This window comes from Cricetulus griseus, chromosome 5 (genome assembly GCF_003668045.3).
Source record: "Cricetulus griseus strain 17A/GY chromosome 5, alternate assembly CriGri-PICRH-1.0, whole genome shotgun sequence".
In the NCBI taxonomy this organism is placed as follows: domain Eukaryota; kingdom Metazoa; phylum Chordata; class Mammalia; order Rodentia; family Cricetidae; genus Cricetulus; species Cricetulus griseus.
The window spans coordinates 186,744,231-186,763,117 of NC_048598.1; the positions used below are offsets into that span (position 1 = coordinate 186,744,231).

The following is an 18,887-nucleotide window of genomic DNA, read 5'->3' on the forward strand; positions in this document are numbered from 1 at the left end:
AGGTTGCAGAGATTTCATGGAGGGACTTGGGGGGCACCTCGCCGAGTCACCCTCCTGCAGAGAGCTGGCCACGCCCACTCCTGGGTCTGCATGTCGGAGTCTTCTCCCACGTGGAGTGCCCCTGCCCCTCTAGCGCGTGCTTCCCAAGGAGACTAGGGTGTGGGGGCGGGGCAATGCTTGACCCCCTAGAAGTTAATGGGGCCCGGAAAGGCGAAGATTCCTTCTGGAATGGGATTCAAACAAAATGGGCCTTCCTCTGTGCCCTCTTAGTATCTTTTATTTTGTTCTCTGAGAGGACCAAATCCCCCACGGTTTACATGGAGCCACTTTTGGAAGTTTCTACAAAACGTGCCCCCCCCCCCAATAAGTAAAGCCTACTCTAACTACTTTTCCAGGGAAGTGAAGCAATGGTATATATTTTCCCAGTACACTCACACCCCCTCCATTTCCAGCCCCCCTTCCTGAGTGGGTGGTTTTGGACTTGCTTGGACTCAGTGTACCTCAGTCATTCATACAGCACCCCGCCCCTTTTCTCAGGGGTCCTGCTCCCGAGGGAGGGAGAGGGGGGGCAAAGATTTTATTTTATTTACTGCCCCTCCCCCCGCTTTTGCGCAGCCGGTGCTCGGGGATAAGACCAGCTCACAAAAACAGCAGTTTGCACGTGTGGCCGGCCTGGGTTGCGGGTGTGCGCACTGGCGAGTGTGTGTGAGTGCGCGCGCGCGTGTCTCGGTGTGTGCTTTCTTGTTCTCTTACAGGGTACAATGTTAAAAAGCCACCGCTAGTCGCCCCCAGTGCTCCGACTCTCTGGGTCTTTTTGTCTCTAGAGCAGATTAAACGTCACGTCCGCACTTGAACTTGAATTTTATCCCATTGTACAGAGGCAGCCCCAGCCACAGAGAGACCGAGAGCTCCCGGAGAACCCGGACTCCGCCATCTTCACGTTGCAATCTATAGCTCCCGTCCACGCCCGCACCGACCCGGGCGCACTGGGCGAGCTGCCCCGCAGCCCCGCTCCCCCTGGGCCCGCGGCGCCGGGCAGCGCTGGGGAGCGCGCGCGGGGACCCGCAGCCCCTTCGGCCGGCGCCAGCCTGCCAGGTGACCCGGGAAGGAGCCGCTCCCGGAGTCCCCCAGAGCCTCGGAGGGGTCAGCCTCCGAGAAAGAAAAAAGCAGGCAGCGCGCAGAAAACCCAGAAAGAGCCGAACCAAGGCAGTTTTTCATTGCTTTTGGGCTTTTGAGGGGGCGGGGTGAGGGGGTACGAGACAAGTCCCCAAGTTTTCTTTGCTTTTTTTTTCTCTTCTTTTTTTTTGAAATTTGTTTGCGTTTTCCTCCCCCCTCCCCTTGGGTGGAAGTGCGCGTTCCACCTACCAGACCCCGAAAGAAAAGTGTCAGAGGCCGGTGCAAAACCCGGCGTAACTTCAAGAAGACATTTACAAGTCTAAGAGGCCAAGCACTTTGAAGAAGTGTGAGAGATATTTTTCCTCCAAAAGAATATATTTTTAAAGAAACCAGCCAGCCCGCGGCAAGCAACAGCAGTTTTATCATTTATTTTTGCTTTTTCTATTTTTGACCAAGCCATCTTCCTGGCTTTTTCTTTTTTTCAAAAACAAAAACAAAAACACAGCCCAGAAGAAAGAGCAAAATAAAGACGAAGAAGAAGAAGAGGAGGAGGAGGAGGAAGCGAGGAAGGGCAGAGGCACCAACCCGGGCAGAGGAGGAGGCGCAGCGGCGGCGGCGGCGGCGGCTCGGACCCCCTCCCCGGCCCGCATCTGTGCAGCTCTCCGGGCGATGCCAGAATAGATGCCGGGGCAATGTCCCGCCGCAAACAGGGCAACCCGCAGCACTTGTCCCAGAGGGAACTCATCACGCGTAAGTGTTTGCGGCGCGCGTGAGGGGCCGGCGGCCGGGGCTTCGGGCACCCGGGGCTGGGGACACCAAACCGGATGCAGCGGCCGGGCGCGGGGCCCTGGGAAAGTTTCTCTGCAGCCGGGGGGCAGCCGCTGCGGGCTCCGGGCCGAGAAGGGGGCGCGCGGGCTTGCAGGCGGCTATGCGCGCCGAGCCCGGCTGGACGCTCGGCCCTCCAAGCGGCGTGTGTGGCGGCGGCGGCGCTGGTGGCGGGGTTTGGGGAGGAGGGGGAGGGGGCCGAGGAGCGGAGGGGGAGGGGGAGCCGGGAAAAGTTGGCGAGCGCGTGGGTCCGCGCTCGGAGGAGCGGGCGGACCGAGCCCCGAGTGAGTCCCGGACCCGGAGACCCACAGGGCGAGGGGCTGGCCGCGGGCTCCGGGTACCCGGTCTCTGCGCCCGGCCAGGCAGGGCGCCGGCTGCGCTGGTGCTAGGATTCCGAAGCCGCCGTCCCCTCCCCTCCTCTCGCTATTTGCAAAAGAATCCAGCTGCGCAGCTGTTTGCTGGGCTGGAGCACCCCCTCCTCATTTCCCCACCTCCGTCTCCTGGGACGGTCTTGTCTTCTTCCCCCCCAGCTCCAAAAAAAAAAAAAAAAAAAAAAAAAAGGTGTGGGGGGAGGATTTTGGTTGGTGAAAAAAAATCCCTGCCACGAGGTAAAAAAAAAAAAAAGATTGTCAGGAGTGGGAAAAGAGGGATGCGCTTATAACAGTAAAAATGAAGAGAGAAAAAAAGGAAGGGAGAAAAATACCTATCAGCCTCTTATCCATCTCTCTATCTCAATATCTTTCATCTTCCCCATCTAAATAAACAAGGCAGGTCGCGGTGCAAAGCCGCCGGATTTCAAGCAAGTAGCGGGGCTCGCGAAGTCAGGCAGCAGGGCAGACAAGCAGCAGCTTCCAACGCCCCAGCTGGGTTCATTTAGAAAAGAAAACGCCAGCGCTAGCCGCGCAGGTACGCAGTTCTCCCGGAGCCCGCCGGGTCCCCGGCTGGCACCAGCGAGGTCGGCTTGCAGAGCTCCGGGCGGCCGGATCCAGCCGCCGCAGCCTGCTCGTGCATCTCTCCGCGTTCTTTTGGTCGCGGTTGCTTTTTTATTTATTATTATTTTTTTATTGCAATTGAAATAAAATTTCCTCTGGGTACCATCGAGACCTCAGGCAGGTTGTAATCTTGAAATCCTTCGCTCACCTCGCTGCGCCGGGGCCGGGCTCCCCGCGCTGGAGCTGTAGAAGGCTGTGAGCGACGGCCGCCGCCTAGGACTGGCTGCCCTGCGGTCGAGAGCCGAATATTTATGTTATATTTTAAAGAATTTAAATAAATAAATAAATATATAAAGGGGCTCTCCCCTCCCCTCCAACCCAGCACAGGAGCCATCTGCTCGAAGCTATTGCTGTTCCCATCTCTCCTTTGTTACCGCAGACGCGTTAGTAAGAATTTGTGCGTTTATTATTATTATTTTGAGGGGGGCTATATGTTAAAGTGAGGTTCTTGGGAGAAGGATGCCTTTTAGGGGAGGAGGGAAGAGGAGCTTTCTTTCTTCTTTATTTTCTTCAATGTTGTAATGTCAAAGGAGACTTGCTGGTTGCATTTAAAACAAAATGTTTTGCAACCAGATTTGAGCCTGGTCTCATCAAGATGCATTTGTCTCATCAAGATGCATTTGACCGCTTGACATTTATTTCCTTCCTTTAGTAAGCCACAGCCATGGGCTATTTACAGTCCCTTCCTACCTTTAGGTGAAGTGGTTGCTAAAACATCCATACTTCCAGAGCCTAATTTGTCCAGGAGGCATTTTGCCCCTGGGAGTCCCTGTATAATTGTAAGAATTGTTTTTGAGAAGGGGAGAGAGTCGATAGGAAGGGGGAGACACTGGGAACCCCAGCTTGAGTATTAGGGAAAAGGCAAGTAGGTTTGCTATCCCTCTCTGGGCATCCCTGGGACATCCTGAGCAAGCTCTCACCAGAGGGACCGGTGGCAGCTGGGCCTGGGGGTGAGGGGGTGCATGATGTGACATCCTTCCATTCTGCCTTGGTTCACTGTCTCACCCTTGCTCAAAGCAGCTAGGAAAAGCCAGCTGACGCTGCAGCAGAGGCAGAGAAGGCAGAGTCTTGGGAAGAAAAGAGGGGCAGGAGACCAGCCTGCTAATCAATTCTACCTGCCTTCTGGGGTGCCCAGGGAGCCTGGGCATTGTTTAAGGGTTTTAAGTCAAGAGAGTGGTCCAACCAGTGCTTAGAAAATGCTGCTTATCCCAAAGCAGCTGGATTTTCTGTCTGTGCTGTCACCCGGGAGGTGGCAAGACAGGGGTGCAGGAGATGCACAGTGGCCTGGGGAATGTGACTAGCCACGAGCTGTGGGATGCAGGAGCCCTGGTTGCAAGGCTTCTGAAGCACTGACCAGCACAGCAGGTGTTGTCACAGCCCCTACAGGCACTCACATGTGAGATTTCAGATGTGAAAGAAACCAGCTAAAATGTGGCGTATCATTTTCAGTTGGGTGGCAGCCTTGGGCCTGTGGGGCAGCAGCTTAAGGTTCTTTGGGGATGATGCAACTTAGAATCACCAATGGCCTCGGAAACCAGAAAAGCACAAAAATAGCATCCATGATCTTGGTGTGTTGGGGGTGGGGGCACGAGAAAGACTCCGTGATGAGTTAGTTACATTTTACAGACAAGGTCTGTAAGAAAAGGAGCGAGGGAGCTAGGAGAGTGGGAGACAGCTGGAGAGGAAAACCTGGGCTTCTGGTTTGTTTCAAAATGTTTGACCCAGATGGATGCGGCTTTTCAAACAGGAGGACAGATACAGCCATGAATAAAAACAAACACAAAACAACACAGGGACAATGATAGAAGGGAGGTAAGACGCAGGCGCTGGCCAGGCAGAGGGAAGGGCCATGCCAGGCAGGGCCAGGCAGAAGGAATGTACTTTAGAGTCCAGTGGAAAAGCTAGAGGATTTCTGAAAAAAAAAAAAAAAAAAAAAAAAGGGAGGTAAAATGGAGCGGTCAATTATAGAGCCCTAATTAAGCTAACTTTTCAATAACCCACCAACAGGTTTCCAAAGGAGATTAGTAATTTTTTGAATGTATTCATGATTTTGCATAACAACCAGAGACCCAGAATTAGCTGCAGAAGTTAGGCTAGCTGTATTGATTCCATACTAACCTCTTCAAACTGGGTTTTGTGATTGTTGCATGTTTTAAAGGTGGCTACGTTCACCATGATCTGAACCCTAGGGTACAGTGTATCGATAATGGTCCACTATCTTACTAAACTGTATCTCTGGTAAATCTCATAGGCCATGGACCCTCTTGTTTTTCTCTTTTTGGTAGTCAGGTAGGGGCAGTGAAGTTTGTCTGTCTTTTGCACAGAAGGGAAGCCCGTGTCATTAGAAGTGTGATATGTCAGCAGCTTGGATTCCATGGGAGAATAAAAATGTGTTCGTCAAAGGTGTTGTGCCAGGTTGGTTTTATTCACTTGTAATTCACACCAGAGAGAAAACAGCTATGAGCATCTTTTAACAACCCCAGTATTTTTAAAAGGGTATTTTTTTCCTCCTCTTATTTGAAGATTTTTTTTTTTTGTATAGATGCATGTTTATTGTTTGGAAGGGGGAGGTTGCTACCTGCTTGAGCCTGGGCTTTGGCAAATCTTGTATGGTCTTCAGAATACTTCATAACAGAAAAACAAGTCGGCCCTGCAGTCTTGGGTGAATACAGTGAGTGGCTCCTGGCGAGCTGTTCTTAGACACTTGGGAGGGTCTGGATTAGATGGCTGGATGCACTTTTCAGCTTACCACCGAAGGACCCAGGGGGTCTTCCTTGGCTAGAGGAAAGATCAACATTCGGTGTATCTGACAATAATTAGAACTATGTCTCAGGTGAAATGGATGCATGTAAAACAGTCTAGCTACAGACTCCAGTTTCCTACGGCGGCGAGCAGGTTTTCAGCGCCTAATCGGACTCTGACTCCTGACCGCTCCTCCCAGACTTTATGTATCCATTCTGCACCTCCTATCTCCATTGCCTTCACTCTCTGTTGCTTGTTTTGATAAAACACTTTCCAAAGTAAACTTTCGGTTGAATTGGCTTTTGGTTAATGGCAAGCGTGATGCTCCAAGCCTCGCCTAGCGCCTCTCGTCAGCTAGGGGGCGCTCGGTGCCCGTGTCATGGCTGCGGTGTCTCCACCGCTGTGCCTGGGAACCCGCGTCCATCAGCGGCATCCGCCGCCCCAGCAGCGGCGGCTGCTGCAGTTTGTGTCGCTGCAAAATGTCTTAAGCGTGAAGTTGTAATATTGATTTTTCAGCAGAGATTCGTGCAGGACAAAATGGGAATATAAGTTTGAGAAATCTATTTTCAAGCTATCGCCATCGATTTGTAAGCCCTTACCTGGCAGGTGGGGAGGTATCTTCTTTTCCTTCAATTTCCTTTTCTTTTTAAACAATTAAAATTGTTATTCTTGAATGAGCGTATGTCCCCTGATCTGTCCATGGTCTTGACGTTCTGAACATTTTGTTTTGTTGGTAAGGCATTCAGAATCCGTTTAGGGAGTCTGGGAACAGTGGACATCATTTCAGGGGTGGTCTATCTTGGTGCATGTTACCTGGCCTGGGTGGTGGTGGGGAGTGGTGTCATTGAGAATTGCTGCTTAAGGGATTCCTGGACCCAAGACAGCTTGATGGATAGAAATACTTTCAGCTCCGATTTGATAGCACTCCCAATGCCATCTATTCCATAGTGAGCCCACAGAACTGAGGGAGCCAGCTCTTTCCCTAAAGACATACCATAACTCAAACAATGTGGACAGTTTTGTTTGTAAGGAGTGTGTGCTTCCCAGGGCCAGCAGCACCCATACCTCTCACCCTGAGGCAGTGTCCTTAGTGGATGGCATGTCGTGAGGCTACATTGCTCCCCAAACATGTGATTTAGTGCTGGGAATATATGTACAGTGTCGATGGGGGGGTTACTAGACCTGTAATTCCTGCCGTCACTCCAGAGTTGGAAAAATCTGCAGACAGAACAGTGAGCTGGAGTTGCATGCACGAGTTCGGTGGGTTTGCTGAAGAGCTTGCCATGACACAGGGAAGTGCTTTTATTCTAACCTCAAAGAGAAATAAATTAGGTCAGACAAAAGCCTTCGCTGTCATCAGTTGGAGGAAGAGGGCCAGCCATTTATCTGATGATTTCTCTACTTCATTTAATGCTTGAATCTGGTCAGTTGCAAGTACACCGTGGAAGCAAGTTACAGAGGGTAACTGTGAAATGAAGAATGTGGTCCCTTTCAGCCTTGGGTCTGGGCAGTGGGTTTTGGCCCGCAGAGAACTTTTTTTTTTTTTTTTTTAAATTCAGTTTATAGAAACTCCCAATCATTTGCCTTGGAATTTGGGGGCCTTCCTGCGCTGTGACTACACACCAACACAGACATTCAGTTCGTGGAGGAGATATACATACATACATACATACATATATACATGCATGCATACATACATACATACATATTTGGGGTGATGGAACAGATGGCGGCTGGATGTTTTCCTGTGAGAATCTCTCTCATTCATGAAGGCAGGGCTTTCTGGCTGCTTGGTTGGGCCTTTCTTTTAGCTTAAACTCTCCAAGGATTTTATCCCCAGGTTAATGCTGATATCACATCTGGGGAGGATGGGTGAAAATAAACTCTTTTGGGGGACTCTGCCCTGCATTGAATGGTTGAGGTATTGATGCCGGCTGAGCATCCTGCCCTGAAGACTTCATTCGCTGTAGACAGACACACTTGTTTTCTGCTTAGTCGGGAGGAGACAGAAGAATGCTGGGGATGGTGGTTCCGTGTCACACAGCTGTTCTGATCATGGCTTTGTCCTGTCTCTTCACTCAGTTGACTCTGATGCTCCTGCCCGGGCGGTCTTGAGTGCTCTGCCCTCTTCCAGTCCTCCGACCTCATAAATCTGCTTTCCCAAACTAGGGAGCTAAATACTGGCCTCTGAGATCTGCTTACACTCTGTTCCCCGTGCCTCTGGTTTGTGGACCGACTCTCCTGAGGGCTTAGCTTTCCCAGGATGTGCCTAAGAATTGCTGGGAGCAGGCTGTCACGGGGGCATACATCTTGTGTCCTCCTCAGGAGCTGGTGAGAGGTGGGCACAACAATCTCTTGTTTATTGACAGAACAGCACTAGACGTGAGCAGTGCTGTGTTCCGGGGACTCTCGCTGGCGTTTTGACATATGCAAGTCTTTTGTGTTCTTGAAGTTCCAGAATTTCATTTTTTTTTTTTTTTTTTGCCTCCCTCTCTTTCTCTGTGGCAGCTGATAATTTGCTTGGGTGTGGAATTAGCCGGCTCAAGCTATTTACTGCAATGAAATGCCAGACCACACAAAATTAAGTAACTTCAAAGTAAAAAGAGTTTTAAAAAAAATCCTCTGTTTTGCTATAACTTTTTACGACCTTGTTCCACTGAACTGCTAAAACACAAATACATTTTCGAACTGCTCTAAGAGGCCTTCCAGAACAGCATGCGGAGAGACTCCGGAAAGCTGAGTGCCAATATTACTGCGATTAACAAGTGCCTCACTCTGATGGAGGCATTGCTACAAACCAAAGAAGATGGAGTCGGAGCCATATTTAAATTTCTACCTTGGAGAGGAGACATGGGAAGAAATTGCTGTCCTTGTGGTCTTCTCGAGGCCTCCGAGGACCTGAATTCTCCTAGAGCCAGCCTTTTACTTTACTCTTGGACATCCCTCCACCTCCATCTTTGAAAACCCAAGTATTAAACAAAACAAATGCCCTCTTTGGCCGCAGAGAACACTCTTATATCAAATCATTGCTAGCCCCGTTGTAGCTCTGAAGATCGAAGGCATTTGCAGTTTCATGGACAGATGTGTTTAGAAGGTGTTCTGTCGTTGATAGATTTTTTTTTCTTCGTCTTTTTTTTTTTTTTTAAAGGCAGCTGTTTTATTTATCGAAGCTTATGTTGATTCATTCTTATTTGTCATGAGCTTAGCTTTTCATTTTAACTTTTTGGAATGGTGAGGGCCTATGAGAATGTCTGAGTATCAATTTCCTTATTCCTTCTGTGTCTGTTCTTAGTTTTGAGGGGATCCAGCTTGCTGAACTTTGTTTTTGGGGTTCTGGGAAGCTGTGTGCAATGGGAGACGGGGGCTAGGACTAAGCTTTGTGGGATCACTTTAGGCCATGTTTAGAGGTTGATCTTAATCCACCCACCTTTGCCCCAGGCCAGGCTGTTAGAGGACAGTCTGTGCAGATAGGGATCCCCTGCCCCTGCCTTGTGATTGCCCTGCCTAGAGTCTGTCAACCAATATAAGTGAGGGTCCCCTGTAGCCAGGACATCTTCATGGATCAGAAACTCCCTGCCTTCTTGGAATGCTGACAAGGCTCTATCATGCCCCTACTGGGTCATCTCAGCCCTATCCTGGTCAGTTTCCCGGGAGGAGAGGCCCCCTCCATTTTCATGTTCTATGCCGAAGCATTTCTCTCTGTCTTTATCCTGCTTGTCAGAAATGGTGAAAATTTCAGATGTGGTGCACGCCTTTAATCCCAGCATGGGAGGCAGAGGCAGGCGGATCTCTGAGCTCGAGGCCAGCCTGGTCTACAGAGTGAGTTCCAGGACAACAAGGACTACACAGAGAAACCCTGTCTCAAACAACAAAAGAAAAACAAAAAGAAAAATGGAGAAAGAAATGGTGAACATTTCAAATTCCAATTTGAATTGTATGCTATAGTTGGCATAAAACAGGCAGGGTGGCCCTGTCCTTCTGGGGAGGTAGCTCTTGGAGGGTCTTGGGGAGAGGCAGGGAAGCGACACCTGGGGCCTGCTGGACTTCTAAATCCACTGAGAGCCAGTGGTCAGGGCAGATGGAGTGGAATAGAATGTGTCATTCCTGCTTTGGACCCTGGTAGTTGGGACCTGCCCTGTTGGGGACCGAGCCCTTTGTGACCCAGCGTAAGGCACACCTCCCAGCATGCACTTCATTCTTTGCTTCCCAGTCTCCCTCACTGGGCTCTTCACCATTCCCTCAGTTGAAGAACTTCATAAAAACCTCTGGCCGTGCCTTGCGTCATCTAGTCGTAGATCATTTTCTCCCCCAAGAATTGATTCCTGCTTTCTCCCACCAGCCCCCTCCTCCTCCTCCCTATGGTTATTTTCCCTCTGATCCAATAAATTAAAAATTGATGGGCGCTCAGAAAGTGTGGCGCTGTGCCGGGTGCAAGTGTAGGTGGTGTTACTGCTGCTGTGTCCAGCGTCTCCCGAGTACCCACCCGGAAGAGTATGCGAAGAACGCTTTGCAGACTGTGGGTAAGCACAGGCTAGCCGGCTGAGGCTCTGGCTTCCTGGGAAGCAGGCATAAAGTCTCTGGTCAGAGGAGGCAGAGCTCCGTGGGTGCTGAACATCTCTTGTAAACATACATATGCATCGCGATGGCGGCTGTGACGTTGGTGGCACACTGATTTAACAACCTGCCCCCCTCTCCTCATCTTTCCTTACTGTCTCCACCTACCTTATAGAAATAGTACTTGTTGTGGGTTAGCCATTAAGGATGGAGGTTTGGCATTGAGCAGAAGCAAAGGGGAACATGAACCCATGTGCTGTGTCTGCAGCAGTGTGTGTGTGTGTGTGTGTGTGTGTGTGTGTGTGTGTGTGCGCGCGAGCGCGCGCGTAATAGTGCGCATACCCCATGACCTGGGGACAACAGGTAGCTAATCTCTTGGCTGGAATTCCCTGAGGGGCAGGTGCAGGGCACTTGTTGATGGATCTGTGTGCACACAGGGGACTGTGAGGCCAGGTATGGCCTTCTGAGCCCTGCTGGAGGTTTGGTGGCTGTTTGGCTGGGCCGGTGTGTACAGCTCTCCTCTCCATTTCTGTCTTCTGTCCCCAATTCCTTCCCAGTGGAGCTGAGACATGGGAAGTTTGCCTTAGGATCAAGGGTTTCCCTTCCACTTAACAATGCTGCCCATTATTTGTGAAGCCTGATTTCCTTGCCTCTAAATGCGTTTACCAGCTGGGAGAAGGCCCAGCCTTGTAAATAAAATGTGGTTTTGTTGTAAAAGAAAATCTAACTCCCTCTCCCTCTCCCTCCCCTGTGTGTGTGTGTGTGTGTGTGTGTGTGTAAATATGTATTTGTTCACGTGCCTCAGATTTAATATTTCAGAACTGTTTCCAATCCTGTGGTATCCTACATTCAAGCAAGTTGCCCATTGCATCCGTCCATTCATTTTTCCTCTTTAATGAGTCAAACATTTTAGCAACCACGGTTCTTATTCAGCTCATGGTGTATTGAGAGCAGTAATGTTTCTGCTAGCTGCCCGACACTCGGCGCTTTTCAGGAAAGCGCATGTCTTTTTAGAGGACCTCTTTACCTGTTACCACCTTGCTCGTTAAGTCCCCAGTTTGTGGGATGGGGCTGAGGGAGGGGCTAGTTTGTTGAGTCCTGGGTTGGGATGGCTGCTTTCATCTGTCTCTTCTCTGTGTGGCAAGTGGGGACTCTCTGCCTGTGGAAGCAGAGGCTGGGTCCTCCATGGCAGTGCAGAGCTGAGATACACAAGTGTCTGGGCCAGATGCACATCTTCAGTACAGGGCTGCCGAGGAGGGTTCCCAGAGGGCCAGCCTCCCTTTTCTCAGGACTTGGCCAAGATTCTTTCCCCCTTTCTTTCTTCCGTTATTGATACAGTTCTTAGAAGGGACACACACACACACACACACACACACACACACACACACACACCATGCCCAGCCCATATCCGCCTGCCAGCGGAAATGAAACCACAGACTTTGGGGTGTCTCTAAGAGCCTCTGCCTAAGCTTTCAGGCCCAGTCAGCTGCCTGGTCCACTCACTCTAGCCCAAAAGTTGGGGTTCAGTGGAACTATGCTGCCTGAAAGCTGGGGGGCAATCTTGCCACCTTCTTCAGGAGAGAATCAGTAGCAACAGGCCAGAGTTCAGAGATCCACTCACACAGCCTGGGGGTAGGGAGAGGAAACCCCACTCCTTCCTTGGTGTTGACAGGGTCAGCATGCCTTCACCTTCAGGAGCTTTGCTTTCAACATTGAAAGTGGGAAGGGAGGTAGTTTTTATTTTTTATTTTTCCTGGTGCCTTCTCCTCCCAATTCCTATAGTAATGGCAATAGGTTGGGTCCCAGTCTTAAAGCCAAGACCTAAGTTCTGAGCTGAGCCTCTGCTGGCACAGCCTGGCCTGTCTGTAGGGCTCTGGTACTGCAGGTTGGCTGCCTATATAGGGGGAGACACAGAACTCAGAAAGGCAGCTTAGTAAACAGTATTGGAGACCTTCACACCCAATTACTGGGGCTCACAGGGCTTGATGCACGAGGAGAGCAAGAAGACAGACAGACTGAACACAGATAGATAGACACACAGCCAGATATTACAAAAAAAGATGCTGGTTTGAAGTCTTAGTCAAAGAGGGTGTGGAGGGGAGGGACACTGAGAACAGGCATGTATGACATTTACTAATTTTTATATTAGTCTGTGTTTCTTTGGAATTAGAGAATTGTTTTGAAATTTTGTGACCTGAAACCTCCTAGCAGAGAGAACATAAGTCAAACATTAGAGAATTGTCCAGGTGGGTGGACATGGCTGAAAAAGTTAACAACAATAATAATGATAATAAAGAATAATAAAAATGTTATTACTACTACTACTACTATTATTATTATTATTATTATTATCATCATCATTGGTGGTAGACTCAGTTAAAAGGCAAAATGGAGCCCTTTGCTGTGGAAAGCAACATTGGGTTGGGGATGTGGGTACATTGTTTTTATCAAAGGCTGTAAGTATCAGGTAAACCATACCACATATAGCACCTCACCCTGCCTGGTTTGAATTCTCAATTTTATTTTGCCTTCCTTTTTTTCTTTTGCTTTTCAGCTCATTTCCTTTGTGCCTTTTTTTTTTTGACCAAATAATATTTTGACACCTCCCCATTTATTAGTGTTCCCTTTCTGCAAATGGGGCACAATACATCCTTATATTTCTAAAGGACTGTTTGCACAGCCCTCTCTTTTGGCTCTGAAATTATGTATATGTAATTGGTAATTAAAGGTACAAGCTTTTCAATATAAACAGTATTGCTCAATGTTAGATTATTAAAGGGAAAGGAGGCACCGAATAATTACCTTTTACGTCCCGACAAACGATTTACAGGAATCTAGTCTTTCCCTCGAACCTCCAGCTTGAAGGTTGTGATTACATTTTAACCATGGCAAGGCAGCTTTTCATAAGATAAATCGGTAAATTAATTACGTAGCATTGTCTTCAAGCTCCCTTTTAAGTAAACTCCCATTTCTTTTTCAAGTGTAATTAATGGTTTCTGGGTGGTGTGGTGAGGATTGCCCCTTTACCTGTCTATTTTTTTGGGGGGGGTTATTGTTAACAATCTGCAAACAACAGATTTAGTATTTACACGTCTGCAAGGTGTTTCTCAACTGCCATGTTTTCGGGTGCTTGTGTACATTTAATTCACAGAGGGCCCTTGTGCCTCCCAGTGACGGAGGGCAGAGACTCAAGGTGTGGCTTCCACTGGTGGTACCTGCTCCTCTTCTTGTGTCATGCATGGTTCCAGGTGGCACATTCTAAGTCATGGGCCTCAGATGCTGCATTCAGTTTTGCACATGGACTCACACAGGCCCCACGCAAGCGTCTGCTCAGAAAACACGGGTCAACGACTTCCCTGTAATGTTGCAGATGCCATCGAGTATTGCCCTTCAGTTTTCCACTCTGGCTCTGGCCCATTAATAACCTCACTGGCACGGAATGCATCTCTCTCCTTTTCACCCCTCCAGGCCCTCTGTGCCAACCATTACCCTCCTCTAACTGCTGTATAGCTTAAAATTTACCTTCTTCCTCGGTGTCAGACCCGTGGCTGTTCCCAGAGCCTATGAAGGCCCAGCCACTTGTGCCTTCTGCCCAGATGACATGGAAGAATTCCAGCTAGGGTTGCCCAGACCCCAAGGGGAACACGGAACCTCCTCGTCCCTGCCTTTGATTTATTATGCCACTTCGATGCTGAGCTTTCCAAGGATCCCTTGAGGGAGTGGCTGATTCTCGAAGTATTTATTAGCTTCAAAATATTTAGGTCCAGTGCCCCTTCCAAAATAATAATGTAAACAACAAAAGCAAGTGTCCTGACTGCTGAAGAAATTTAAAAACATCCAACCCATTGAAAGTGTGGTTTGAGATTTGCCAAGAAATGATTCTGGGGTCTGAAGGTCTAAAGAGGCTCTTTTCTTCCTTCCTTCCTTCCTTCCTTCCTTCCTTCCTTCCTTCCTTCCTTCCTTCCTTCCTGTCTTGGAATGAAAAGAAAACCGACTGGTAAAAATGGATGGTGTGAGCTACGGTGCGAGCTGATGAGCACTGAGAATTTTATGAGGGTATGGAGGTCTGATCAGGAGCTCAGTGTGCAAGGAAACCAGCTCCTCTTCAGTTTGCTTTTCCCTTCTGAGTTCTGGAATCTGACTCCTCTCTCCCAGCACTTTGCTTCTTTCTCTGGGCAGGACTGGCTTTCCAACACCGGTCTAGCTTTCTGGGTTTCTGTTTTCCAGGTTGGTGCCTGGCCAGGGCTCAGGTAAAAGAATGGGAGTAGGAAGCTCATGAATGGGGAGGCTAAGAGCATGAATGAAAGCTGGTAGGGAAAGGGCACAGCTCCAGATGGAGTGAGGGTTGGGGCACTGCGTTACTGCCTTGCTTCTCAGCCTTACCACCCATTGGAATAACCTGGGACCGTTTAAAGAATGACCATGTTTGGCTTCCTGAGTCGTTGATCTGGAATGAGAAGCTCTCTGAGCGATGCTCAGATACCCTGCAGTGTGAGAGCCTCGCCTCCAGCTGATGCTGCTGGCAGCCTGGGTGTGTGTGGCATGCTTGTGCACACACGCGTGATGGGAGAAATTGGCAAGGTGTGCTCTAGGGGGCCAAGGATCAGTGATGACCGTGGGGCTATGATGGTATGGGATGGCGAACTCCAATTCTGGGAGGATTTGGGTGCTGCAGATACTGGCAGTAAAGGGGCCTGCTTTTTAGTGGGAAGGGATGGAGGGAGCCGGTGCCTGTGATCACCTAAGCCCATCTTTGTCTTCTCTGCCCCTCCCCTGTCTCCTTTCTGTCTCCAGCAGAGGCTGACCATGTGGAGGCTGCCATCCTCGAGGAAGACGAGGGTCTGGAGATAGAGGAACCTAGCAGCCTGGGGCTGATGGTGGGTGGCCCCGACCCTGACCTACTCACCTGTGGCCAGTGTCAGATGAACTTTCCGCTGGGGGACATCCTGGTTTTTATAGAGCACAAGAAGAAACAGTGTGGGGGCCTGGGCGCCTGCTACGACAAGGGCCTGGACAAGGGCAGTCCTCCACCCTCCTCTCGCTCTGAGCTCAGGAGAGTGTCCGAGCCAGTGGAGATCGGGATCCAGGTCACCCCTGATGAAGATGACCACCTACTGTCACCCACGAAAGGCATCTGTCCCAAGCAGGAGAACATTACAGGTATGACATTTGCTCATCTGGTAGCTGCTGAAGCCACGCCCCCCAGTTGGTCTCGTCCCTCTGACCTTGGAGTATTGATTCTTGGGGAGGTTCAGGGTCTTTCAAGATGGCCTCAGGGTCACTATCTGGGGCTGTGACCCTCTGGGGAAGACAGCTGAGGTAGGCCCAACTGCTGCATGTTGGCTACTTTGCTTTTGGTGAGGGAACTCTATCTTGTGCTTAATCCAGAAGGGGCCTGGAGCACAAGATGGAAATTTGGGGGTTGGCTTGGACCTCTCTTTGTTGGTGATCTTGGCTCAGTTCCTGGTTTTGGAGCCAGGCTTGGTTTGGACTCTGTTGTTCCCAACCTGGATACAGTGTTTTCCTCATTTCTAAGATGGAGTTCAGGAGACCTCCCTTTGTGCCGACTGTTGTAAGGACTCAAAAGATTCTAAGTGCAGCCGTACCTGTACTCACGTGTGACATTTGTCTCCTCTCTTGGAATTTGGTTTCCCCAGCTGTGAAAAGAGGGGGTAGGCCATCTGATCCATGAGCCTGCTTCTCATTTTGCCTGAGCCTCAGAATGTGGGAAGCCGTCTGAGCTCTGATACCCTAGGGGAGAAGGGATATTCTTTTTTGGCATGTTGTTTGGTTCTACCAGGAGAACTTTTCTGCTCCATGTACCACTTGTATCCTTCACTGGGATGTGCCTACTTGGTGACTTTGCTGTAAATCTTTCCTTCCCAGCCATACCGTGGTGTGCTAGGGTCTCCCAGAGAGCCTCTGTGTAATGTGCAAACCAAAGCTTTTGCTTTTGGGGAATGTGGGAACCATGTTTTACTGTGTTCCCACAAGGAGGCAATAAGATAGGCTTTAAAGTTTGTGCAGATGACTGCTCTTTGACTGTGGGCTAGCTGCTTCATGAGTTTGAGCCTCAGTTTCCTCTTTTGTCGATAAGGAGAGAATAACCCTGGCAGGCCTGGTGTGGGGGTGGAGAAAGACAGGGCTCCACAAGTGCCTTGGCAGTGGGACTCGCTCTCGGGTTCCCTCTGGCTTTGCATCATGTAAGTAGGTAGCCAGATGGTGAAAGACAGCCCCTGTGGTGTTTGGATCATGAACCCTAAGGACACCAGGGCACTGGATGTTCTTAGGAGGTGACACAAAGCATAGACCAGGACCTCACATCAGAGGCAGTCATTGTCATAGCAAGCCTACCTCCACCACACGGCAGCGGCACACCTTTGGGCCCCAGTTTGTCTACCTATACACTGGGAGTAACTGGACAGTCTGCAAACCCTGCGGACACAGGCTGGACAGTGGGGGGAACCTGTGGACTAGCTTGGCCTTGACTTTGCTTTCTGGTGGGTAACTAGTAGGAATTAGGTATGAAAACAATGCCAACATAATCAGGCATTAAAAACATGGCCAGCATGATACCCCGCAAGGGTGTCTGGTGGTACCTTGTCTGTGTTGTCAGACATGCCACTTGGGATGGATTTCAAAAAATGGGGGGACACCTGGTGTCAGCAGTATACAGCAGCCTTTGAGGGGTGGCTGGTCCCTATTTACTTTCATCTGCTGAGCCCAGCCTCCAAATCCTCATCTTATATTGAAGGTCTCTCCCAAGGAGAGCCTGTGGCTCACCGTGGGGAAGTTTGCTTAAGAAAACGGCTAAATGTGACTTTTCAAAAGGTGGTTAATCTCCCAGCAGCTTTGTCTTATCCTCCAGCCCCCACCCAACCCTGCTCCTGTCAATGACCCACAGTGTTTTTGTTTTACGTGTGTTGGGAGATATCCCCAGCCCTCCTGTTCAGTGGCAGGCCAAGAGGAGCAAGGTGGGGGAACGGATTTCTTCATTTTAGAAGAAATAGGTAGAATAAGCCCTCAGAAATCTAAAGAGATATGTTTGTTCAGAGTATTTAAAATGTTACTCTCATCAAAGGCACAATGCACTCTGCAGGCTGCATCAGCTGCAGCTGGCCATTTCAGTTTTACTACCCAACCCACCCTTCCTTTCTACCCCCGGGTCTCCTGGTCCCTCCCTACTGGGGTACCAACTTTTCTTTTCCTCTTTCTTTCTTTCTTTCTTTCTTTCTTTCTTTCTTTCTTTCTTTCTTTCTTTCTTCTCTCCATTTAATAGAAAGGAAAGATTAAAGAATAAAACATCAGTGGCTCAAATGTATAAAGTAATTTAATATGGTGAGAGCATTAATTATTTTAGCTTAATTGAATTCTGAGGACTCTGCAGTCCTTGCAGCTTGGTAGACAAGGCCTGTTTATTATTTCTCTGTGTAGATTAACAGTAAAGGAAACACAGATAACTTTCAGTTATTTATTGTAAAATAAATGTGTCAATTCATGTGTAAAGCAAGCTGCTCAAAGATAATTGAGTCTTTATATTTTAAGAGGGGAGCTAGGAATCACGGACTCTTCTCCACCCAGGCTTCCGGAAATCCTTACAGCTGCTGTCCAGGCCCCTGGCACACTGGCATCAGTGGGCCCCCTGCTCTTGCCTCCTGGTTGTGGCTTCAGGGGCTCTTCCCAGCTGCTCTGTGTCCTGCTGCTGTCTTCATGGCCTTTCTGGTCCCTGCCAGGAATTGGTGAACAGGTGGCTGCTGATTCTTGGGACTCTGCTTCTGGCTGCCCAGGGTGGCTGAGTCCATGGTGGGGTGGCTGTGAGAGTGGCACTTTCTGGAGCCTGCAGCCTGAAGCCTTCACTTGGTTCTCATCGCCTTTCTCTCTACTAGAAACTTCTAGAAGCAGGGCCCCAGAGATGGATGGAGGTGTTGAGAGTCCTCCTGTCCTTAACTGTGTCCCCAGGGTGAGAACTGAGTTGGGATTTGACCAGTTATCCAACCAAGGTGTGGCCTGGTTCTATTCCCTTTCTTTGGCAATGCCGTTCTGGAAATGGCTATAAATAGTTTGTGATCTTTTTGTTATTTTAAACTATAGAGGGTTAGGAAAGCACAGAGAGGAATTTATAAAACTTGGCTCCTGGAGGTCACTCATTCATTCATTCATTCATTCATTCATTCATTCATTCACTCACTGAACACCTATGCTCTTCCCCTTGAGAAAGTGACCCTCATAGGGAATGTGTGAGGACATAGCAGTCTTGTCCTTGACAATGGCATGTTGGTCTGGGGCCTTCTCGCCTGCTGAGGTAGAGGAAGTTCCTGGCAGCTGGTGTCAAGGTCCACCTAGGGACGGTGGTGATTGGCTAGAAGTAAAGCCTCTGGCTGGAGGTCTCAGTCAAGAGTGTGAGAGGTACTTATGGCAATACCCGCCTGAGGAGGTCCTGGGTGTGGCTAAGTGATGCCTTCTCTGCTTAGGCTCTCGGTCCATGCACCCAGGCTGCCCTGGATGGGGGATGAGGAGATACAGGGTTTGCTGAGAGGTTGTCTAGGGAAGGGATGGAGAGGAAGGGGTTCAGTTGTTGGAGGTTTGAAGCTGTGTGGGAAGGACAGGATGTGAGGCTCCAGGCTCCCAGTCCTTCACAGTCTCAGTTTCCTTATGTGT

At 49.5% G+C, this 18,887-nt stretch overlaps 1 protein-coding gene across 5 annotated transcripts in view; it reads left to right on the forward strand.

Moving 5' to 3' along the window:
• Window positions 1-1,808: 1,808 nt before the first annotated feature.
• The window catches only part of Bcl11b (BAF chromatin remodeling complex subunit BCL11B), an 86,164-nt gene continuing 69,085 nt past the window's right edge, over window positions 1,809-18,887 (forward strand). For 2 of the 5 annotated variants that reach the window (XM_035445953.1, XM_027416353.2), the window contains exons 1-2: window positions 1,809-1,866; window positions 15,024-15,389. In XM_035445953.1, the coding sequence (XP_035301844.1) occupies window positions 1,809-1,866; window positions 15,024-15,389 (424 nt within the window). The remainder of the gene's footprint in view (window positions 1,867-15,023; window positions 15,390-18,887) is intronic. The other 3 variants (XM_035445954.1, XM_027416354.2, XM_035445955.1) reach the window with 2 other exon arrangements.